Consider the following 26,117-nt stretch of genomic DNA (forward strand, 5'->3'; position numbering starts at 1 on the left):
TATGTAGTTCGAATTCGTTGTTTTCTAGTGAATGCCACCATTGCGACTTTATCTGTTCGAATATAATTAACCAAGAAATCTTAATTGGAATCGGGCTTTGTCCACTTTTATAACAATTTTGGTCGTTATTAACAACCCTGATATACGTTGGTTTCATTCGCTCACTCCACAAAGAAGACACGCAAGAGGAGGATCACAGACATCCAATATGGCTTCGGTACAGCCAACACGATAATTCTCAAATACAAGTGGGACGTGCAAGGTTAATACATGATATATGGCTTCATATCGCATCTTTGCATGGTGTCACTAAAATTAAGAAATGTACGGGTTTATAGACATTAAATCAGTATAGTTTCAATAAAGGACATCTACTAGCTTTTGGTGTCAAAAACGGATGAATGTTTTGTTAGGAAAAAAATGTACTTACATAGCTTCCAACAAATTGTATTCCAGGGAGAATGGAAAAAAATATTTGCTTGTACGGAATTATATGCAAAGTTTATAGGATAGATCCTCGGGAACAAGGTTTTTTTTATCGCCAAAGTATTATCAAATCCATTTTGTTTGCATATTTGCAGTGTTATGTGTGCTCGCTGACGTGTTCGTCTGATATTTAATGCTTTCAGTGTTATGTGTGTTCTCTGACGTGTTCGTCTGATATTTAATGTTTTCAGTGTTATGTGTGTTCTCTGACGTGTTCGTCGGATATTTAATGCTTTCAGTGTTATGCCAAGATTTTCCTTGATCTCCTCTCTAACAGCGTAACTAGTGTGCATGAAGTATGTTAAAACTTCGAACACCTGGAGAAAAAATTATTATGACTCCCCTCATCATTTATTCTGGTTGGGACAGGCAACACATGAACTAATTTGATTTCATACTTTTAAAAAGCTACAGATAAATATCCATACATTTTTTATATCTACTTTTCTAACAAATTATACAAATTTAACAATATAAAACAAATCAATCGTAATAAAAAAAACGTCAAACTAAACGTAACATATGCCAAGACAAACCGCTTAAAAAAAAACACATAAATTTGTTTGATTAGGCTCGAGGTAAATCTATATAAATACTTTTGTTGAAAACATATACTGTATATTTCTTTGGTAGTCATGTTGCTGTTCCACATGCCTATTTGCGTAATGGTAATTGAATAAGTAGTCGGGGTCTTATAATTTGCGTGTTTTAATAATTCAGATAACTACAATCAACATATTTTCTACTTATTTCCATTTATAAGTCTGTATTCATAACTTTTTAATCCTGCTCTTTAATGGCCCTGTCATTTCCAAAAGAGTTTTTTTTGTTTGTTTTATGTCTGTCACGAAATTATGAGTACTGTCAACAAAAGATCCGAGTTAGCCAAACTTTCTACGTTTGTGGGTGTAAACCGGGCACTTCTCTGTATGCGGTTCGCCTAACTTAGGAGCAGTAACAAATGCCCGCCGGTACGCATGCGCTTCATTTTGGCTTCCTATGATTCAAGATGGCGGCAATCTTTGGTGGCTAAGGACACAAACATTCAAAAAGTTCAATTTTTTTATGACTCCTTCAACAATATTTTATCAAAATGAACTATGGCATTATTTACTGTGTAAAGACAGTTCCGATTCATATAAAGTTTGTTGACAGTAATGTACAACAAACCTAGAGGACGTTTGACTCTTACCAGAGAGGTACGAACTGAAGCAGCAGGTCTTGCATCCAGCATCTTCATCTTGTAAAATGAATTTTCATTCGGAAAGTTGACTTGTGCAAGTAAAACGGTTTTCATTTGTTTAGATTAGAAACTTAAATTTTTTCTAATCAGTTTACATAAATTTGGGATGTGAAGTATTGAAGATGGCCTGATAATAATTTGACATTTGTCTTGAGTTGAACACTATGATAAAGTTGCTTCCCTTTCAGTCCTAATTTGTTGCATACATGTACATGTATATAGACCAAGTACAGATGATGAGTACTCTTACGAGTGCTTTGTGAAACAATGCCCAAGTTTCCTCTTTAAAGGGTTTGTTTTTAAGTGTTTCAATGATACAACGAGACTGGTGATTAATTAAACTCTCTTAAACAGTTAATAACAATCCTACAATAGCTATATTCTTAGATCTTCTTGGTTAGTCTTAATTTCCTCTGATTTTGCATTATTATGACAATAGCCAATATTTATAATTTTGCCTGCCTTTTTACCCTGATATACATGTATTGATATGAGTTTGTATTATAAGTCTGTGCACCTGTGTCAGCTTTCTAAGCGAGTTGTGGGAAACATATACATTTAGTATCTTTATATTTTTCTTGTAAATTAGCAGTATTTATACATTGTAGTTGCATACATGTAGTTTTTGTTTTTCATTTTGTTAACTTAATGATTTGATGTGTGTACTAACATAAAATTTGATTTTTTGCAGACTAATTTGCATACAACTAATTCATTAGCATCCTTACAAATAGTTCCCACAGTTAGCAGTAGTACTACACATAATTCTGCATTTTCCAGACATACAGTAAGTTTATACAGTTTGGTGATTGTTTATGTTTAGGTCCCGATAAGAATTTCAGTACATTGTACAGCAGTTGCCCAGTAGCCAATGGCTACTAGATGTAAGGCTGGGCTACCAAACTTTCAGGTAAAATTTATTGAACATATAGAAAATATTAAACAAAAAAAATGGTCTGGGCTACCAGCATGTATTTCCTAATTTTTAGCCCTGACAGTGTTTCCATTTTCCAAGCTAGTACATTGTAATGCTTAAATTAAACAAGATTGGAAAAAAAATAAACATTGCCAGTTTCTTCATGAAACATACCTCACTATTTTGTAATCTCAAATATGTTTTATCTTTTTTTTTGCTTTCTGGAAACTTTTATGAATATTCATTAATGAACTAAATATAGTATTTGGGAGCATAAGATAATCTTTTAGGAGGGTTCCAAATCTTTTCCCCATTCACATCTGATACTTGCTATACATAATTACTAGAGAAAAATAAAAATTGGTAGCTTAAGTGAACTTTGACTTTTTATTATTTTTGTAATTTTACTCTTATTTTGAATTGTTGATTAAACTTAATTACTTTGCCTTGAAGTTTTGTTAATTAATATTCAGTCTAATTGGAATGATCTTCTTCTAACAATTTGTGCATTGAAATATCTGTACTTTGCCTTTTTGTTTTAATTGCTTTTAAGTCCATTTTTTCTTTCTAAATTCTATATGCTTTCATGATTGATATTAATGTAAAATTGTACACATGGACTACTCTACATGTAAATGTTGTTTTAATTGCAGAGTCATTTTATTTTTTTCTTCTGTAACATTAATTTATTGTCTTACAATAAATAATTACCCCACATAGTAGCTTGAATGACACTGAGTATTTAAATTTTATATGAAATGACAGAGATACAAAAGGGATTTTAAATTAGTTTTCTTACATCAGGGCCATTAGTTTAGTTAGTATTGAGTCAAAACATATCAATTATATTCATTACCATTCAAAACTCAGTTAAAGAAATTCATAAGTATCGTCATGAGAATAATACTCCTTGTGTATTTGCCATTGACATATTATATCATACTTGTAAGAAAATATGGATTGATATAAAAATAAATGAATGGAATAAAGGCATTTTCAAAGGTAGGATTAAAATCTTTTGGAGATATGTGAATACTGCCTTTATTTCAGAAATAAGTAAATACATGTACATGTAGTTAAATTATGTATTACATTCTGACATCTAAATAATGAGCTAAGAACACAATGAATATCTGACAAATTTCTTTTTTTCTCTCAGTTTTTTATTTGCTTTGTCATGCATTTTGTTTCATTTCACTCTAAATTGTATATCAATCTCCTGGTTTTTGTCATTTTGATGTCAATCAGGTATGATCTTTAAATAGCATGTTCCTGTAGAATATTATTTTTTTGTCAAATCACTAGACATAATGACCCTGTAAGCTTGCTAGAGAGGAAGTTATTGGATGTAATATGAACAAAATCACTTTGATATTCCGTTATTATCATAACTTAATTTCAGTGTCAGTTGTGTGGTTATTTTAGGTGTGTGTTGACATGGTTGCATGAAATTCAGCTTATAACACATGTGCAGAAAACCTGTATTTCAAACTAAACATTGAAATAAAAACTTATTAGATAGATAGCAGTGATTAATTGAATGTTCACTGTGTATTGTAATCCATTTTGATAATTCACAATGTGAAATAAGTTCGATAATTTCACTTTTGGACTGTATCCCACCAATCTGTCAATCACAAAAATTTAAAATTCTTGTTGAAAACAGCAATGAATTCTGGAAAAAATCTATATATATTATATATATTTGAAATGAATTGGATAATAATTTGGTTAATGGTTACAAATGGATCTTGAAAATCCAAAATGTAATTACTCATGCCAAGTACACTTGGAGATTTAACTCAGTTCCACATACTCATTAAATCTGGGCGCTCTTCGGTATTTATGATCATATTTTGGTTATTCACTCTTTCTAATTGATTATCCTTTTATTATTACCCGTGTTGCCATTTTCGTACAACTACAAAAAAATCTGTAATGTTATGATATGATGTTGTCATCATTGATGGCATAGTTGTTGTTGGTGTTGTTAATTGCTTTGTTTCCGTGCGACATGTTAAGTTATAGTGAACCAAATGTCATGAAATTTTGATATATTGTTTCTTGCTGCTGTAGGAAGCTTACACTTACAGAGTATCGGAATAAGTTGTGTTCATAATGAACTCTTAAATCCCTATGTTTAGGTGTGTCAAAACTTACATTGTGTCCCCAAGTGAACAGAGTGCATCTGGCTGCAGTCATAACATGTGCTTGGTGAAGCTGTGTATTTTATTTCTTTTTACTGCTGTGGTCTCTCCATTTATTAAACCAAAGCAAATTAGTTATTTTCCAAAAAGATACAGCACTGAGTGAGCCCAATTTAATTTCAGGTAGCTCTGCAAAAAAAATAGAACAGCAAAGCTCAGTCCTACATAAAATGCATATGGGTCTAGGAAGAACGACAGCTTTTCTAAATGTTGTATTGTACAAATAAAGTACCTGTATTGTTATGTATGCCATTGACAGTGAATTATAGCAAAAAAACTCATTTTAGGATGGATAGGGTAAAGAGTGGGCAATACTTAAAAGCCAAGATGAGTGGTATTCAGGTGACAGTTAGTCATAAACCTAAGGTTGAGGTAAAAATCACCCTGAAATAAAATTCCCTTTTGTGATCCTCCCATACTACTGTCATCCTACAATATTTCTTAAAGGAATGTGGTTTAGACTTTCCCACAGATAATGTGTATTTGTAATCCATATCCTTTCATACATGTCTTAATATATGTTAAGGTATACTACATGTATATATATGGTGTAAAATTAATTAATTTTTTTTGTTATTTTGGACAACAAATTCACTATATCCCTGCTAAAAGGATTAACTGTTCACATTAGTGAAGGGGAAACTTATGAATTTGCTTGCTTTATTTATCTTACTAATCTACTGATGTCATATGATATTTTGACCATAACCCCCTTGGTAGGGGTTAGTTAAAAAAAAAAAAAGGTTTGAAACTCCCTTGTCCAAAATCCAAATAAATCCCTTAAAAAATTCCCTATCAAATTAATATCTTTAATTTATGATTTTAAAGTCCAGTGCCTAGTTTCATAAAAAAAAGTATCAAATTGAGATTTTCCTTAAATCCTTCCTCAACTCAGATCACTTAAAATCAAAGGTTTATGCACAAACTCAAGGATTTGAGGAAAATCTCAGTTTGAGATTTTTTTCTGAAACCCAGGTCAGGTGTACATGTATGCCCTTGGTGATAGATTAATATTCTTTATAATATGATAAGAATGACCTATTTAACATCATTCTTTTTTTATAATTCATACATTCATACACAGGTTAAAGAATTGTACATGTATTGATGATGTAATAGTAAATGTACAGGTATACGGTACTAGCTTAATGTGATACAGAAAAGACACCAACAAGATTAAATTCTTATTGTTTGTCCAGTAATATTGACTTTCTCATATTATATACACCATAAAATATTTTGTTAAATTTTAAGTTGTCTGGATTATCATGCTAACGTGTCTTTGTATGTTTTATGAAATCCATTAAAATAATGTCTGAATCACTCTGAATTGTACAATGAAAAGGGAGGGTTTTTGAAATATTTCCAATTGAGCTATTTCCTGTTATGTACATGCAGCTCCAAATTATTTGAACACTTTTGGTGAGCCAATAACTTGTAAAACTTATGGGGACTACAAAAGTCTGAATTTTGTGATTTTTGGGAATTGTGCACAAAAACACCACAAACTGTCTATTTTTCTGTCTATTTTTTTTGGATTTTGATGCCTCCTACTTTTCCACTAAATAATCCTTATATACCTACATGTACATATCATTATACTTTTTAAGAGATGAAGGAAGAAATTACTAGTTCTTGCAAAAATTATACATTTCTACTATTTTTAAGTAAATATCTTATTATGACTTCTGATTTTGTCATGGCATCTAATTTTGAGATGGGTACATAACGGAAATATGCATGTGTATCATGCTTTTGACAGAAACTTTTGTACCACTAATTGGTTATCAATGTTGTGCATATTTTTAATCAGTCATGGACATTTTCTTTCTTTTGCAAATATATTTAGATTTGGAATATTTTTGTTTGCTAGAATTTTTACTTTTGACTTTAGAAGTAGTTTTTTGCTAGGTACAAAATATACCTTAGATAAATTAAAAATGTGTATACATTTTTGTCCCTAGAATAATTGAAAGTTTACTACTTGAATAGAAATGCCATGTTGCTCTAATCACAATTTTATTGGAAATAAGAAGTAAAAAAACTACATGAATTTCCTAATTTTCTGAAGGTAGGTTTGTGACCTACTTTTCTTTAGTCTTGATACTTTTTGAATTTGCTCCCTTAGCCCATGTCTGAAATATTTCATTATAAATGACTTTTCTATATTCTTACTTTGTAGCAACAGTTTGATAAGTCGACTGTCCAGCCTCAGGAACAGATCATATTCCGTCCTACACAGATTTTCCCGAGTGATGTCAACATGAAGAGATTTAATCATCAAGGTCCGCCTGATTTTACACTTAATCAGTTTGCAGGTAATGGGGTGTATTGATTTCACTGTAGATGCTAATGTTTTGTTAGTTGAATTGTTACAATTAGTGTTTTGGATTTGTTATCATTTTGTTACTCCTCCCCCAAGTAGTGGATAGTTCTGCACATTTAGTCATGTGGTTAAAAGCTATTTCTCTATTTATTTTGCAGTGAAAAACATACTCCATTGCATAATTATTGAAATTTATTTAAAAGTAGAAAATATGCTAAGTAGGATTCACAAGTTCTTGGCAGTCTTGACAGTTCCATTGTCCAAACTTGACACATTTAGAAATGGTAGTGATAGTCTTTGTTGGCTCTGGAAAAATACCATTTGTAGTTTTTCCTCAGATTTAAGCAGGGTCAATGCATACATATAGCCGATGGTCATGATGGTCGAATTATTTAAATACTTTAGTAATGAGCCAAATGCAGAGTAAGACCTGGTTGAAGTAAATATATTAGAAAAATTATGATTGATTTTTACTTCTTTATGATGTTCAAAAATTGCAAAATCTTTATTTTCTAAATTTCTTATGAGAATTGATTTCTGTATGAAATTAAATCTGGTAAACAATGTATTTAGAAACTGAAAAAGAAAATTATGAAGCTTGACCATACAAAGAGAAATAACCTGCGGTCCTTATCACAAAATATTGTAAGTGTAAAATTAGTCGTAAGTTGTGACGTCATAGTAAATAAAAGTATTGTGACGTCACAACTTACAACTAATTTTACTCTTACGATTTTTGGTGAAAAGGGCCACTGGTTGCAGCAGTTCATAAAATAAATTTAAAAAGTCCCAAAACCAGGTTATTGAGTATAATCTGTTCAAAAATTAGAAACATTCCTTATGATTTAATTTCTAACAAGTGATAGTGCAAATATTGATAGTTGATTTGTGTCGGAAATGTTTTTTGTTTGGGTTATTTGAATAGAGAAGTGTGGACAATTAATGTTAAAGATGTAATACGTGTAGTACCAAACAAGGTTATACAAAATAACCTGGTTTGCTCAAAGAGAACCAACCAATCTGAAAGCTTGTTACAAATCAAATTAAATTATTTTCTTATCTAAGAATACCAGTACATGTCATAATGGGATAGAAAATCAGTGTGACAAAACGTGAAATTTTGTTTATGGGGAACCTTTTCACCAATTAGAAAGAGTAATCAAGGGAAGCAAGGTTATAGCAGTAATCAAAAGAATGTAATCCAGGGACAAAGACCAAACATGGAAAACAGACATACACAACAAAGAACATAAAGTAACTAATATCATACATACAAAGTAACAAAAGCAAATGAGCAACTCGGACTTCACGAAAAACTGGTAGCATGGACCAGGTGCACGGGTAGGGTAAGCATCCTCTGCTTTTCTAGAAACACCCACCGAGTTGCTCATAAAAAGTCAAGTCCGGGGTAAGTATGAAAATAATTTCCCATTGTCTTGAACCAATACATATAGGATTGTATCTGTGAATTTTGGTACAATCTAACCTTATATTTAGAATACTGTAAATATATTAACTTTTGCAGTTGCTAATTTTTTGCGGATTCTAAACAGTGAATATATTCCTGGGGATCAATTTTCACCATTTAAACATAAGTGTTAAAATTCAATTTCCGGGTACCGGTATAATTTTTCATGCTTTTCAGTCCACGGCAAAAAAAGTAAAAAATACCGGTAGTAGAAAATTAATAGGTTTACAGTATTCATGATTTTTGGTGTAATATTTGTCACTTGAGTAAACTTAACATTTGAACTGCAGGCACTGAACAAAAAGCTGCTGGTAAGATACTTACTGTATGTGTAGCTTTTCTCACTAATTCTTATACATGGTGGATGTGTAGCATGATTATTTTTGATGTAACTTCACTGAAAAATGCAATGCGTTCATTAATTTATTTCAGAGTGCATATTGCCTTGTTGATGTTAAGTTTTTGACTGTAATAGGCTGGTTATGCCTGTGAAATGATTATAGTTTTGTTTCCTACTACCAGCAGTAAAAAAAAGGGTAGGTAGGTAGGGAAATTATTTTATTTTTCAAAAACATTTTACATTGAGTTAATGGGGAAACAATCTAGACTTTAACAATGCTTGAGTCAAGATGGACATAAAATTTTTATGGTTGTCACCAAAAAATAGGGTAGGTACATGTTCATTTAGTAGGTAGCAGGAAACAAGACATATTATTTTTTTTGGTCGAACAGTAAACGGTAATTTTTTGAAATGTTAAGAATTTCGTTTTTTTTTTTTAATTTTAAACAGAGATGTCATAATTTGTTCATCTGATATTTGCTCTCAACTTTACAGAAGATTGTATTAAATTTTCGCCAATTCCAGTCATTTTTACTTCAGGTTGAATGATTTTTAACTATTCTGCAAAACAAAGGGAAAAAAAATCAGCAAAAGGGATATTGTGAAATATTCTAATTCCTAAATGCTTTTAAAATATTTGTTTTAAGAGACAGACTTTGGTAAGATTATTGTTGGTGTGGTAGAAAAATAAACATATATAATTTTCTGCTGTTCTTCTGTCTTAAATTTTCTTTGAAATTCTTCTTTGATTTTTATTGATGAGTTCTTGCTATGACAAAATGGCTACATTTCTCACGCATGAACATTTTAGCTTCTGAAAAATAATTAGCATAACGTTGCCTTGCAAAATTTAAGGTACTGATTTCAAAATGCTGAAGTTCATATTATGGATTAAATCTCAGGACTGTGGTTTTCCACCACTATACATAAGGATCATGCTGAAAAATCTGGATTGGATGTTGTTTTCTTTTTAATATGTGATTTCACCAAAATTTTTTTCTTGCATCTTTGCAATTTTTGTGTAATAAAGTAATTTTAGACTTACTGCTGTAAACATATTAATTTTCGCTATTGTCATGGTGGACAGAACAGGGCGAAAAATAGTACCTGTGAAATAGTACCCGGAAATTAGCAGCCGCGAGAATTAATATGTTTACAAATTTGAATGTAACTTATCTGTCAATAATTTAAAAAACTATTTACATCTCATTTATATCTGTTGATCTCATCTTTTTATATAGTCTTGAGAACTAGCTGTCTCATATTAGTAGTCTTATTAATAACTGTCTCAGTGGTCTCAGGTTTGCATGCTTGCCTGAAGTGCTGGATATTGTGGGTTTGATCCCACCAAAGACTTTAAATTTGGTAGTCACTTGTTCTCTGTCAAACCATGTGGTATTTAATGGCTAGAGTTAAGACTTAGTCAGAATAATGTGTCTGATAGGGATGGAATGTCTATCTGCAGGTTGTTTCTTCTATGAGATCAAAGATCTGGTACAATAAAGATCTGGCTCAGTATGTTGGACCAGTGCAAAGCAGGGTCTGTTCAGTTGGTCAAATGTTTTCTTCCTTAAGGATGTTTGCTGCTCTATCTAAGGAGGTGAACCTAGGGTAAGGGACACAACTATTGCAAATCATTTGAACGTTTGTATTCAGCATTTTACATCAATCTCATTTAAGCATCAAAGTAATCTGGACTGATTTCAGTCTGTTTCAAATGAAAGCTTGATAGGCTTTGGTGAAATTGAATTTGATGCAAACATATCATTGATTTCAAGAGTTATGTCCCTGGGTCTACCTCCTTAAGAATAACAAGGATTTCAAAGGGTTGTGAAAACTTTTAAGATCTTCACAATGTAAGAAAAAAGGAACATGTATCAGTGTGCTCGCTTTTGAGAAATAAGCTTTTGAAATTTTGGCGGAAAAAGGATTTCTCTTGATTTTCCATAGGTTTTGTCTTAGTAAGTGTACCCATTAAAAACACTGATGAAATAATTAGGATTTCATAGAAATTTATCAAATAACATTTTAAGGTGTGATTTATAAAATTATATGAAGAAAAGTGGGGGTCAATGGGTAAAATATATTTATGCTATGAAATGGATAAAACCAGAGGAGTACGAAAATCTGACAAAAAATGGCTCAACATGCATATGAACAGTGAACATCCTTAAATGCAGTAAATATCTGTCATAAGATGTTGAATCATTATCAAACAATCAAACAAAAATTTTTGTACATGTTGACTTTTTTTATTGTACATATATTGTAATGGTTTGATGTGTTATAGTAGATACACAACAACTAACATCTTTCTTGTCGATTGAGCTAAGGTCTGAACCCCATATTATTGCATATCTATTGGTACTAGTATTCTTCATAAAAGGTTTCATTAAAATCTATCCCATTGTTTGTTAAACTTAGAAATTAAATTTAATTTGAAATGAAATGTTTTTAGACTTTTTGAAATTTACCAAGCTAGTTCGAATGACTGCTGCAGCACTATTCTTGTAGAAAAAAAGAACAAGATGTAGAAATCATTAAAATGAAAAATATTGTATAAACAACTTCTAGATGTGTTATTCTAGGTTGTCATAGTAAAGGCCCAAATGCATTTACATAACACAAAATAATTTTGGGATAAACTGGAATTTTTTTTCTATTTTGTAATATAGAGGTCTTTTCCTTTACATATCTTTATAAGGAATGTCTGATTGTCATAAGGAATAACTCTGCAGGTACAATATGTACTTGATTTTTTTTGTATTTATGTCTTTCTCCTCCCATCTTTTGTGGGAAACATGTCCACCGGTCCATCTGTCACTCCTTGGAAACTACTGCACCAAATTTCACAAACCTTAATGTTAGGGTTGTTAGGGAATGATATGTTGTGCATATTACCAGGAATATATGATCCACTGAATCTTGTGGAAGTTACATCCCTTTGAGCTGGAATTTTTTTTTTGGGGGATGGAGAGGGGGCAAGACATAACTTTAATTGTTATGGCTATTATCTTACCAAGCTATGACTTACATCTACCATAAACATGCTTTCCTTCAATATCTTCTTTATCTAAATTGAAATATCTCTGACTTGATAGTGATTACCACCCATATATTTCATTCTTCTTGATAAAGAATTGTTGGTAATCCCAACTGCATGCCCTTAGTTGCAAAATATGATACCACTTCAAATAAAGTTCTTAACAATGTGCATGTAGGGCTTACCTTAAAATGATCAAATTCCTTAACTGTTCCATGCCATGATGCATATGAAGAGTTGTTTATAATCAACGTTTTCACCAGGTTAATTTAATTCATTGAATTTCATAAATTTTAACTGTATATGATGTAATGAAAAGAAAGGTAAACTTTAACTCATATTTTATTATATAAATCTCTGTAGTATGTCTTCCAAATATTACACAGAGGTAATAGTAGAAGATTAAAATGAATTAAAAAAGAATGTAATCTCATTAAATTGTTCCTGTCAATTTTCTCTGTGAAGGCTGTGATTATATTCTATAGGGGTGACTCTGAGACATTATGAAAATAATAATAAATCATGCAAGTCCTCAATTGACTCAAGGTAATCAGGAATGTTTGAAAGTCTATGACTGTCTTGTTAATGGTTGCCAAATACGGCAATTTGTTTCAATTGGTTGTTGATTTTGGAACAGAAATGGAAAATGATAGCCCTGGATTTTATGGAATAAGAAAATTCTGCCTTCTGCCTGGTAAATAGTGCTTATTTCTATATAGAATTTTAACTGCTCTAATGACCTAATGGTCTCCTTTTGTATAAAATTGTTTTTGATTTGCTTTTCATGTTCAATTGACCCAGCTGATTATTCATTGATTTACAGTTATAAAATTAGGTGTTGATTTAAAAAAAATAGCAAAGAGAATTTTACTTTTTTAACTGAATATTGTCAACATTGTAAAAAAATTAAATATGTGATAACTGTTCATCTTTTTCGTATATTTAGGTTGTATATGGGTTGTCATTGTTCATGCACAGATGAATAACTACTGATAATGAGAAACTAAAATGAAATTTTCAATATGCATCATTAACTGACATTAAAAAATATATGACATGTTCTGTTGAGAGTTCAAGCTGGGGGCATCAGTATTATACTTAAACAAAATTTTGAATTGCATAAAATTTGCATCCTCATCATTCAAAAACCATCACAACATTTGCTACCTTATCAATTTTTTTTTTTTTTTTTTTTTTTTTTTTTTTGTGGAAGAACATTTTGTCATAAATTTAAGAAAAGAATGGAAGGGTCATAGCTTAGAAGTTTTTGCTGTATTTGATGAGGGACTTAAAAGAAGAAAAAAATTGGACAGTTGTATTGAACTGATTGTGTACAATATACTTTAGGTTGTCTAAAAAAGAAAATTAATTACGGAAATCCTACCCTCTTGTTTCACTTTACAGTGATAAAAGATTTAATAGTTTAATAAATGTGCATTGCTATTGAAGTTCGAGATTGAGTGCATTGATTTTTCGTCAGTTGTCATGTCCATATATCATTACCCAAGGCCAATAATGCATTGTAGCTTCCATGAAAATGGGTTCATGAACTGTCTGAAGTACTTTTTTATGGTTTTGTTATAATATTCACTTGCCAAATATAAGAACACCTAAGTTATGTTGAGATTTGTTTTGAAATATTTAATATGAAAAGTTTAGCTTCCAAGAATGAAAGGCTCAGGACCAGTTGAGATTAAAAGTCAAAAGTCAAACCAATTAAGTCTCTGTATAAGTGATAGCAGTCCAGCTACTTACATGTAATTAACCATAATTAAAGGTCCTTTTCATAATACAGTTGTACATGGACCTTGGACTCTCTCAGATTTGATTATTTGGATGGGGATACATGCCATACACTACAAAGTTGTGTAGGTATAATGGTGCATAAATTACATGAATGGTTTCTAGTGCAAGAAAGAGAAGCTTTTAGTAAACATTTTTGAATGTAAAGTTTTGAAATTGTTTCTCTGGTAGACATGGATGTTCCTTTGTAAGCATCAGTAAAAGCAGCAAAGTGCACAGTTATCAGATTTTCTGATTTACTATAAAACATTCGGCAAATGATAACTAATCTGTACTTGCTTAAGTATCAATACAACTTGGAATCAAAAGGTCTTTTGACACAGAAATTTATTGTAATATTTTATAGATATTAATTTGAATTCCAGCCACAATGAACGAGGCATATTTTGCTGAAATAAGTGAATTTTATGTAGATTTTCCTCAATGTCTATGTCTCAGTCTTAGGTTTTTACTTAGCTTGTGTTTTGTTAAAGAAAAAAAACTAAACCATAGTTTAAGTGGTCATAGGTAAATATAAAAACTGTTCTTGTTAAGTGGACAAAATGTGTAATGATATTAACAAGATTACATACCCTATAAGTGATTAAAAGTGCCATTGACTTAGTAATTTTTGAAAAAAAAATCTGTTTTTTTTTTTTTTTTTAAATTTGAAAGGTATACCGGTACTTATGATAAGTGGTAAACTTTTTAGATAGTAGCTTTTACTTCTAAATATCAGTCTCTGTAATAATCAGGCAGTTGGTGAAACACGGTATGAAAAAAATCAACCTTTTGACTATTTGTACCATTAGAATCAAGAAAAAAAGACAAGATTTTCCATATCTTTTTGGTAAATTGATTTATGATTTCATTGAAACGCTCTGAAAATGAACATTTCAAGGGCAGGTAACTCAATCAGAAACCTCATTTTTCAAACATTCTGTTGAAAAATTTCTGAGCAAATGCAGTGATGCTGAGATCAAATAGTAGTATCATCATCCTCGAGTGATTCATTATTGTCAGATCGGTGGGTTTTTGACATGCATGTTTCTGATTTTCCCATTTTGCTTGATTATTATGGAGACTTACACTTAAAAGTGTAGATTAGAAATTTGTCCTTTATTTTACATGGGTGAAAGAAGGAACCAAAATTCAATATTGCTTGATCAATTTTCTGTACCTAATCTAATAAGAAAACAAACCTAGATTTTACAATGTAATAGTAAAACAACAGTTCTAGATTTGATCTGTCAATCATCCAGCTGTGAAATTGATTGAAGTGTGGACACAGGATTAGCCTATATAAAATAAAAGTTGTGTTTGTTTTGAAAAAAAATTACAAGAAACTTATAGGGTAATGTCAGGTGAATTGATTAAGGTGTTTAAAGGTAAACTACTCTGGAACTGACAAAATGAGATTGAAATATAAAATTATTGGTATAATTGTGCTTTGATCAAATCATTTTAGCTTATAACATATATAATAAGTTTATAACTATAACTTTTTAAGCTTTGCAATGATATGCATCCTTTAGAAGTGTTTTGTCATTGGAATTCATAGTGAAATTTTAAAACTGTTTATTTTCATACTGAAAATGTTAGACGTTATAAGTGATATGCTGTATGTTAAACAAAATTTAGGTGTGTTCTTTCTGTAAGCTGGCTTACAGTATTTGATAGAAATTTGCATAATGATGCATTTCTTAAGTAAGCCGTATTTTTTATGTCACTTCAAAGTATTAACTGCCAGTGAAAGTTATTCTGTAAAATAAATCCTTAAAACTGTAAGGTTTTCATATTACTTGCTTTTTTTGCAAACCTTCTTGTACACTGATATATATTGGCTGTCAAAATTTTGGAAGTGTTATATTTCGATGTATTTAATTTTGACATTTTTCAGAGAGGTGAAATATGATTCCAAACTGAAAAATGAAAGATTGAAATACCAAAATGAAACTACCATCAAAATATCCCAGTTAATGGTCTGTCCATCCAACATGATATGTTTGTCCTCAACTGTTCATAGATAATATTATGGTTTTGCTAGATAATGATCTGGTTTTGCTAGATAATAATGTTCTGGTTTTGCTAAATAATGTTCTGGTTTTGCTAAATAATGTTCTGGTTTTGCTAGATAATGTTCTGGTTTTGCTAGATAATATTATGGTTTTGCTAGATAATATTCTGGTTTTGCTAGATAATGTTCTGGTTTTGCTAGATAATAATGTTCTGGTTTTGCTATATAATGTTCTGGTTTTGCTAGATAATAATGTTCTGGTTTTGCTAGATAATGTTCTGGTTTTGCTAGATAATATTATGGTTTTGCTAGATAATATTCTGGTTTTGCTAAATAATGTTCTGGTTTTGCTAGATAATGTTCTGGTTTTGCTAGATAATATTCTGGTTTTGCTAGATAATGTTCTGGTTTTGCTAGATAATGATCTGGTTTTGCTAGATAATGATCTGGTTTTGATACACCGTTATTTCATTACATGGAGATGTTGGAATTTTGGTTTTGACGAGATATAAAAAAAACCATTTCTTGTTGGATCTTGTCCATAACTCATCCAATATTACTTGCTTGACTCTTATGAAACTTGATGCAGAGTAAGATCACTATATGAAGAAGTACGCATTGTATGGAATTTTTGTTCTGACATTAGTTTTGTGAATGATCTATTATTTTTCAGCAATGTTCATTAACAACTCCTATATAGCTCACTCGTTTCCCGTGAATCTTTCTTCAGTGCTTGATCGTTACATTGACAAGTTGTGTATGGTCTTAGGCAGCACATGCACAACAGTTGTTGGTACTTGTCTCTTTAAAGAGTTTGAGTGTAGGGTTCCAATAGGACATGATCCCTTGAGTACCCTTTTTTGAGTCTGTTCTCAATGGTTTATTTGACTTTTGGACAGATTTCAGATTGACTAGTGGTCGTTGTTAAGTCATTTAAATGCACTAAATCTTGTGACAAGTATGATTGATGTTTTAAAATAAGTTACTGTGCTTTGTTATAACCAACATATGTGTATGTTTTGTGAGTATATGTGTAGTCATAACGTTTTTTTTTTATATCCAATATCTAAATCCTTGACACATAATTTTGAATTTTAAATTTTGAATAACAATGAATTTAAAACATATACTTCCATTAAAGTCAAGTACTGGTATTTATTTAATCGTGCACGGCTAACAGATTAAAGTTGAAAAGTATATTTGAATACCAATTAAAGTGTCCATTACTCATGTGAGTTATGTTCTGATACTTATACGACAATTGATTCAATTTCAATTTAAGACATTAGTGTTGAAATATCGTCAGCATTCCTATTTGTAATAAAAAAAAAAGTTAGATAAAGTTTAAATTTGTCAGCTGCATATAGTTTGTTATTGACTTCAATGTGGATATATTGTAACAAAAGTAGTAAGCAGTCTCAGTTTTATGGATAATTGAAGCAAAAGTTTTGTGAGGATGAAAGGAGTGCCTTTAAATTTTTTATTGTCATATTTCTAAGTTTGAATATTTATGTGATATGATGTTACAATTGTGTGGACTCGATTATTTTTTGGATACTTTAACAAATGACATATTGTGCTATTTTCAATTCATTAGGGAGGAGTCTGACTGAAATCAAATGTTTTGAAGGTTCTACTTCATAGGTTTTGAAATGATCATGGAGCACGATTTTATAAGAATTAATCACTACTTTTAATGTGGTATTCAAGTTTATTGATTTAATTAAAAAGTTTTGAATTCTCATTTTAGAATTTTGATGAAAAGTTACGGTTTGATGCCTGCATGGGAGATTTAGACCCTTTATTTGATAATGTGCAGTAGTGAATTCTTCTCTATTGGCTATGTTGATCTGATAAATTTCATGTATTGAAATTGTAGGACATAGGAATTATGTAATGTGAATTGGAATAATTGTGGAGTAAGTTCAAATGCTTAATGAATAATTTTGCTTCTTCATATACATTGATTTTCAATGCCACAAACAATGGTCCATTGCAGGATGCTGGCTTTTAAACCTGGATTGAAGTTTCGTTGGCAAATACGTTCAATAGAAACATTGAAACTTTATTTATTGTAAAATCAAAGAGATATACGAAGATATTGATGATTTTCTTGAATTGAAAGCTATAGGTTGATACGGTTTTAATGACAAAAGTTATCTGTGGGTAAGAGATATCTTAGTGCGTGGATCAATATACTTTGTCAAATCAAGGAAGAGATTGGGAATTATTTGATTATGATAAACTGATTAGTGGAAACTTTAAAAGTGAACATTTCTAAGTTTTCAGATGCAATTATTTTCATGTGTTCTGGCTATTAGAAAGTGTTGAAGCATTTTCACAAAAGAGATTTAAATTGGAAAGTTTGAATTACACGTTTTCAGTTTTTGCCATATTTTAAAGTGTCAAAAATTACTAGTTATCGGATATGATATTAGTGTGCATGTGAATATAATTATTATATATATGAGGCAGGGGTTCTATGTGTACAATAGTCATTTTAACTATGGAAACGGGTCAAAGCTTAGAAAATAGTGCACGATTAAAGAATGGAATATAGCTTTGCATCCTAATATATACTCAAAGGATCATCATATTTCATAAATAGATTGATGCTTTAGCAATGAAACATGACAATTTTATTGTTGATACACACAATGTAAATAATGTTGGGAGTTTAAAAATTCTTTTATTGGATTTTTGCTTGATTTGAACAGTCTCGGAATGTTGAAATAAGTAATATCTTGTTAATTAAAATGAACTTGCGAAAAGAACGGCGGGACTCTGTGATTCCTATGTCCTATTTTGTTGTCTGGATGAAACATCCTGCCAGTCTTAGTGGAGGTAATCATAATTCTTTGAGTCAAATTTTATGTTTGATTAATCATTCTGTCTCATCATTTCATATTTTTGTCACCGGTATTTATCCATTTTAAATCATTTTGCTGAATTCTAGGCTTGTGGTCTTATACCTTATTTAGCAGTATGTCAGCATCAATTAAAATGCACAAAACTGTCCTACAAAGTTTTCCTGTTGACTTGTTCTGTGAAATTACGTTTTTATTTAAGGGACTTAACAGATATAATTCAGAAGAAATGCATTTCACAAAAAAAAGCAGTTCCAGTAAACAAAAGTTAATAAAAAACCAGAAGTTTACTTTCATGTTGCTGGAGTATGTAGAGGCAACTATTTCACTGTACCTGTGTATAATTTTGCTTTGGGCCAACTCCAGCCTGCCCTGTGGTGTGAGGTTTCCTTGTTCATTGTAAACTCATGTTGTGGCTTTGAGCTGACATTTTTCATTCTGGTGGGATTGCTGTCATTTCACCATATTCATTCTCCTAATAGATGGCGATAAAAATTGTATAATTCTAGAAAGTTAAAAGCTAACCTTATCCCTTCAGCTACTAAAATGATGTTTTTTTTTGATAATTCTTTTCCCTTGGACAAATTGCTAAATGAGCAATATTACCACTCGGATAAAAACATAGATTATCCAGGATCTGATATATGCATATTATTCATTCAATCCAAATATTTAGTTCCTTAATGCATCATTTTGTGTCCTTAATGGTCTTTGACCAATCAGAAATTTTACTTGGTGCATGTATGTTGAAAATAAAAAAAAAGGGGGTTGTTGTAATCAGGACTAGAGACCTGGCTTTGTTTTGTTACTATTTCATGTCGCACATTGCACCATATTCTATATTTTGACTCAGAGGTGTTTTTAGCTACATTTTTCACTTTTCATTGTGTGCTCTGCTGTATTTTCAACACTTATTTATGGATTAGTGTGGTATTACGGCTTATCCTGCAGAATTAACCTTATGTCTTTATAAGTTCATGAGACATTTTCTTATAGACTGACACAGTAGTGTAACTAGGATTTAAATTGACCTAATGTCTTCTTAATCAGCTGAGCCTACTGACCATTTGCTAAATTTCTTCTTCATAGTTTTGATCTTTGAATAATTTGTATGTTAAGCTTTTAATTGGATATGAAATCCATAAAGCTGTGGTGGAAGCACTGGACGTAATGCTTCCCTATAAGAATTAGAAAGTGAAATTGGACTGAAATGTACCTGTTTATAAATTTTTGGACTTATGTCCACAAGCAGCAAAATCTAGGACTTATCTGTATTTTCATATTTTTAAAAATGTCATAATAAGTCATAATTGTATTGATTTTTAGCATTTTCAAATGCTGATATTAACGTTGTAAAAGCAAACCATTTTGGGGATTTACATAGATATGTGCTTTACTATGATAAGTCAGGAGCATCTGTAATGGTGTCTAAAAAAGAGTTAATCAGTTTATGTGGAAATGCACCTCTGAAAGAAAAATCTCGTTGGCGTGTTTTTGAAGATAATAACAGATATGAACAAGGTGGTGGTTATTTAATTTCAGAAAAAGTCCCAATTCACTTCAGAAGTAACAAGAAACAAATCGTACCAGCAGCTGCGTGTGCACATGACCTAACTGCACCCCCAGATATAGTTCAGGATGTGGAGGAAAGCGGGCGTTCGTCACGGTCTAGTTCACACTTGTCACCCAATACACAAAAAGCACCTGCATATTTACCAGGTTGGTTGTATGGTTACTATGCATTGTCATTGTTGGTGGTATATTGATACACTGTCTGTGTTTTTATTCCCTGCCTGCCTTATATCTTTGTCTCTTCACAGCTCCTACATTCCTTTTTTGTTTGGAGTATACATAAAGACCCTTTTGTGTTAAGTTGATGAACATGCTCAATATACACTTCTGTGAGGTAGGGCTTGGGCAGAACCAAAGAATTTTCCTCACAGAACTGTATATTAAGCTCATTGAGTATCTTATACATAGCACAAAAGGGTCTACTGCCAATTATCGAATACAAATGGTTCTGTGAATAATTATTGCATGTTCATATTGCATTTCAAAATTTTAAGTTTTTTTGGGATTTAGCTGAACTGTTGAAAGTACATGTATAATGTTTCTGGGTGTTAGATCTAACTGAATATAAAAAGAATAAATCAAACCTGTATTTGTTTAATTGGTCCCTAGTTACCATTTTCTCTAAGGAAAAAAGAAAAGTTCAGTTTTTACAATGGCAATGCATTGTAGTGCAAGTGTGTGTGATGTGGATGATATTTATAAGCTTTGACTAATTTGACCCTTAACTTATTAACATAATAGCAATAACAATCTGTGCTTTTTATTCTGCTTTCTCCATCTCTGCTTTCCATGTATACTTTGTGGCTAATTCGACCCTTTACTTATTAACATAATAGCAATAACAATTTGTGCTTTTTATTCTGCTTATCCCATCTCTGCTTGCCATGTATACTTTGTGGCTAATTCAACCCTTAACTTATTAACATAACAGCAATAACAGTCTGCTTTTTATTCTGCTTTCTCCATCTCTGCTTTCCATGTATACTTAGTTTCCTTAACACTATAATCTGTCTTCACTGTAAACATTTTTTTCTACAGGCCCAAACAATTTTTTTGGAGATTTTTTCATAGATATTACTAGCCTTTAAGTGAAATTTTACAGATTGACCAGCATTTTTACTAGCCTCTGGCTTTGGACTACTTGTTTAAGCATGAAGACTGTATTTACCACAACAGTAGAAATGTTAAAAATCAAGTAACAGAAAAAAGAGCAGTTTTCCATTGGCAATGATTTAATAATTTTGAATTAATATTGGGTGTGTGTACAGACAAAATTCAAGCTTTTAAAATCGAATCTGTTTACATTTGTAAAAAACTTCATTATTTATTACTTTAAATGGCAAATTATTATCCCAACTGTTTGTAATGTAATACTTGTATCTAAGACACTGAGTGTTTCATGCAACTTGAAGAGGTTTAAATCTTATAAAAACAGTATGTTGCGTAGTGAAAAATACAGCTATGCAAATTTTCTCATGTCATGCCATTCTTTTTAAAATTGAACAATTATAAAAGAGTGCAAAAATTGTAATAAATTGTCAGTTTTAATGGAAACTTTCTATAGTCATTTTTTTCTGATTTTTCTTTTGTGAGTTATCATATTGATGTATGGCCTTAATTCTGCCTTTTACAAGAGTTTTGAAAGGTAATAAAATAAGAACTTGTTGGATAAAAGTGAAGATTTGATTTTTATCAGCAGAATAGATTTAGTTCCTTTCATTTCATGTTTATCATATTTGGATGTGTTTATTTTGCAATTCATTCTGTTTAGGTGTTCAATTGATTTTATTTTTAAATTCTCAAGTGTATCAAAGATCTTGCATAATATCTTTTCAACACAATATTTTGATCTTTTACACCTGGTTCAGGTATTTCTGGTACTAAGATATTGTATTTATGTTTCATGAGTCCATTCAACTGAATACTAGTACATGTACGTGATTTTTAGAATTTACAGGAGGTCCATATAATATTAAAAATGTAGGTTAGCTGGCAGAGCCAATGCAAAGTTAAGTCTTAAGCCGAAACTAATAATACTAAATGTGCTATAACAGAGTATAATTACAAACTCTATGTCTATATCCTGGTTAACAACTACTTCTTCAAATTAAGTTTTTTTTCTCCCAAATCATAACATAGTATCATGGTAGCATGCTGGCCTCAAGTGCTGGAAGTCCTGTGTTAGATTTCTATCAAAGTTACACCAAGGACTTCAGGCAGATGTACACCAAGGACTTCAGGCAGAGTTACACCAAAGACTTCTGGCAGAGTTATACCAAAGATTTCAGGCAGAGTTACCCCAAAGACTTCAGGCAGAGTTTCAACAAACACTTCATTCTGACAAAGTCTGAATAATGTATTTGATGGAGTATTATCTACCATAGGATATACAACAACAATAGATCAATCAATCCAATACATATGTATAAAAATAGGAGATGTGGTATAATTGCCAATGCAACAGCTGTCCACCATAAGCCAAGCAACAAACAATTTTTAACTTCCACACTTTACCACACTGTCTTCAATGATGGGTAAAACCCATACCATAAAGCTAGCTGTAAAAGGCCACAAAATGAATGAAGTGAAACTATCAATAAAAGACGAAAAAGGACCATATGAATTAAAAAAAAAGGAAAACCACTTACAATCAACAACAACCACGGACTTTAAAGTCAAGCACTGGAGTTTTTATCAGCATAATGTAAAATTGATGAAGTGTGTCGAAGCCTATGCTTTTGTATACTTTATTGTATTGGCTTTACAAATATTTGTGCAAAATAAACATCTCAGCTTCAGACTGAACTTTGCTTTAGACATAATTACTGATATATGGTTTGTATAATTTAGCCTAAGAAATGACTGATCTAAAATGGTAACTAATTACAAAATGAAATGATGATTATGCAGAGAGTAGAACTTACTTAGATTGTAGGTCCTGGACTTTTTAATGTTAAAGTTAACCATGGACAATTATCATAGAGATTTTAACTTTTTATCATTTCATAGACCTGCATACATTTTTACAAAAATTCGCAAGAGTAAAATTAGTTATAAGTTATGACGTCACAATACTTTGATCTACTTTGACGTCTTAACTTAAGACTAATTTTACACTTACGGCTTTTTTTTTTTTTTGTGAAAAGGACCACTGTATATTAATCTAAGTTGGATAGAAAGTTTCAATCTCTTTGTCAATGGTGAAGACAACTACCTAAGGAAGTTCATAAGGTTAATGTCATTTAATCAAGAGAAGACCAACTCTATTCCCTGATGTTGACTATGTTACTTGCAGTAAAATGACTTATGAATCATGAGATTTCATTATTGTCATGCAAATATGTAATCGTTTGTATTTTTTAATAACTCTATAATGTTTAATAATGCATATTACATTTAACAAATTATTTCAAGCCTTGCCAAGTGTTCAAAATTATCAACATATTGTGTTATACTTAGCCTCTTCTAAAACCTCAGAAAGCTTTAGTGCTTTTCAGTGTTAACATGCTTTTGCTTTATTAAGGTAGATGGCTGATATAGTGTAAAAAAAAACTTCCTTGATCCTAATGGTGGTGTTTCTTTTGATTTTGTGATTGATTTCAGGAGATTAGTGAAAGTACAAAGAGGTTACAATGTAAATTGCACTGTATAACTTTAAAGTGCTTCAGTACAATTTGTGCATGGTACAGCATGGCTTGTAAATCCTGTTAACTCATCTGTAAAAATGTACCAAAATAGTGGTCCTGATTTATTTTTCATTTAGGTCTGTCTAAAGCTTTTTTCAAAATAGTAAACATTTCTTATTTTCTTAATTATTTCACTATACTAGAAAATGAAAGTATAAGATTATATCATACAATAATGTTGACATAGAAAAATACAATGAGTCAAATTGCACACAAACAGTAAGGGATATTCCTGTAAGGATTTGATATCATTTATTACAGTGTATTAAACATATTCTTTTTTCTGCTTTCAGGTGACAGGGTGATATTTGCTGAGAGTCCTTCAGCCCCTGGTATTCCTGTGGTTTATAGAACTCCAGAGGAGAGACAATCTAATCCAGACAGACTTAATTTAGATAGGTAATGACAGAAAAAACCACCACATTTTGGATTAGGGTGACAACTAATAGGCATTGAGTTAAAATAATGTGTACTAGTGGGTATTCAAGGTGTAAAAAATTAAGAAATACAAGCTGGTAGCCTGAATCATATTTTTGTTTAATATTTTCTATGTGTTCAACTTAATTTTACTCTGAAGTTTGGTAGCATAGCTCTAAATCTAGTAGCCATGGGCTACTGGGTGACTGCTAATTTTTGTCCCCCAAAAGCCCCCTAACAGTTTATTAATATCCCTCCTAGAATACATTTAAGAAACGACTGATATTTTTTTTTGTTTTTGAGGAAATAAACAGGTTGTTTTCAATGGTGCATCACTGTCATTGAAGTTTCAAATTTGCCTCCCCCAAAAAGCTAGACATTCTCACTGTCACATACCAAAGTATGTCTATGAGATGATAATGAAACTTCTTGTCCAATGTAAATACATGGTACATCTGAAGTCAAATTATGATTAATAATGTTTATATTGAAACTATCATCATTATACTCCATTCAAGGAATGGGTGGTAAAAATTGAAATCATCTTGTGAGGCATTCTGTCCGTCTGTCAGTACAAATTTTGTCGCAATGGTCTTGATTTCAAATTTGGTGTGTGGCTTTATGTAGACAAAGCATACATTGTAAACAATTTTTGCGTATACCAAGCAAGGCATTATGTGCAACGTTATCTTATATTTGATTTTCTTTTATTTTTTTCAGACGGAAACTTTCAGTATGTCCCATATTAGAGGGAGAAGAACAGTTAAGACTGTTGAATTACCAGCACAACATGATCAGCAAGATCCAACATCTAAGTGCTCTGAAACGTTTGATTTTTCTTGACCTTTATGACAATCAGATAGACGAAATATCTGGGCTTAGTTCACTGAAATCATTACGGGTACTTATGCTGGGTAAAAACAGGTAATTACTCATTTAGATAGAAGAAATATCTGGGCTTAGTTCACTGAAATCATTACGGGTACTTATGCTGGGTAAAAACAGGTAATTACTCATTTAGATAGAAGAAAAATATCCGAGCTTAGTTCACAGGTAATTACTCATTTAGATAGAAGAAATATCTGGGGTTAGTGCACTGAATTGTTATGGGTACTTATGCTGGGTAAAAACAGGTAATTACTCATTTAGATAGAAGAAATATCTGAGCTTAGTTCACTGAATTGGTATGGATACTTATGCTTGGTAAAGACAGGTAATAAATCATTTAGTGTCAAAAGTTACTTTCTATGTATCACATTAAGTTTTCAAAAAAGACACCAAAATTTCATCACATTGACAGCCACTTGTTGTTTTCTTCGAACTTATTGGTGCTGCACATTATAAGGCTTTCCTAAGTGCTGTGATCCACTTATAGAAAAGACTGAATTTTAATACTTCTGAAGAGGCATTATATCAACCTGAAAAATACCAGAGTTGCTCATTTACTTTTATTACTTTGTATGCATTACTTCGGTTACTTTATGTTCTTTGTTGTGTTTGCCTGTTTTCCATTTCTGGTCTTTGTTCCTGGATTACATTCTTTTAATTTCAACTTGGTTCCCTTGATTACTTCTTAGCTAATTTATGTAATACCCAGTAGTCAGGGGCATCAATGTCCTTTGGACTCTTTTCTTGTAGTTAGTTACATACAGAAAATATTGTCAGAAATCTAAATCAATTATAGATTTATCACCTTAAATTCAGTCAAGGTTTATTCTTATTATGCAGAATATTATGCTGCAAACAT

The 26,117-nt window shown here is 31.2% G+C and overlaps 1 protein-coding gene and 1 long non-coding RNA gene across 17 annotated transcripts in view; one reads left to right on the forward strand and one right to left on the reverse strand.

The window, feature by feature from the left end:
* Positions 1–1,490: 1,490 nt before the first annotated feature.
* Positions 1,491–26,117, forward strand: part of LOC148621170 (leucine-rich repeat-containing protein 49-like) — an 87,372-nt gene continuing 62,745 nt past the window's right edge. For 6 of the 16 annotated variants that reach the window (XM_088575261.1, XM_088575262.1, XM_088575265.1 and 3 more), the window contains exons 1-7: positions 1,491–1,685; positions 2,421–2,516; positions 7,035–7,170; positions 8,937–8,957; positions 20,238–20,414; positions 24,247–24,352; positions 25,091–25,294. In XM_088575261.1, the coding sequence (XP_088431387.1) occupies positions 1,644–1,685; positions 2,421–2,516; positions 7,035–7,170; positions 8,937–8,957; positions 20,238–20,414; positions 24,247–24,352; positions 25,091–25,294 (782 nt within the window). In that variant the 5' untranslated portion in view covers positions 1,491–1,643. The other 10 variants (XM_088575264.1, XM_088575278.1, XM_088575268.1 and 7 more) reach the window with 9 other exon arrangements.
* LOC148621171 (uncharacterized) lies at positions 3,680–12,338 on the reverse strand. The gene is made up of 4 exons (XR_015921104.1): positions 12,215–12,338; positions 8,971–9,043; positions 4,806–4,981; positions 3,680–4,320 (listed from the first exon to the last, which is right to left on the reverse strand). It is a non-coding gene; the product is annotated as an uncharacterized LOC148621171 (long non-coding RNA).

Source organism: Perna viridis, chromosome 3, assembly GCF_037379345.1.
Source record: "Perna viridis isolate PV_CMFRI_1.1 ecotype Kerala chromosome 3, ASM3737934v1, whole genome shotgun sequence".
In the NCBI taxonomy this organism is placed as follows: Eukaryota; Metazoa; Mollusca; class Bivalvia; order Mytilida; family Mytilidae; genus Perna; species Perna viridis.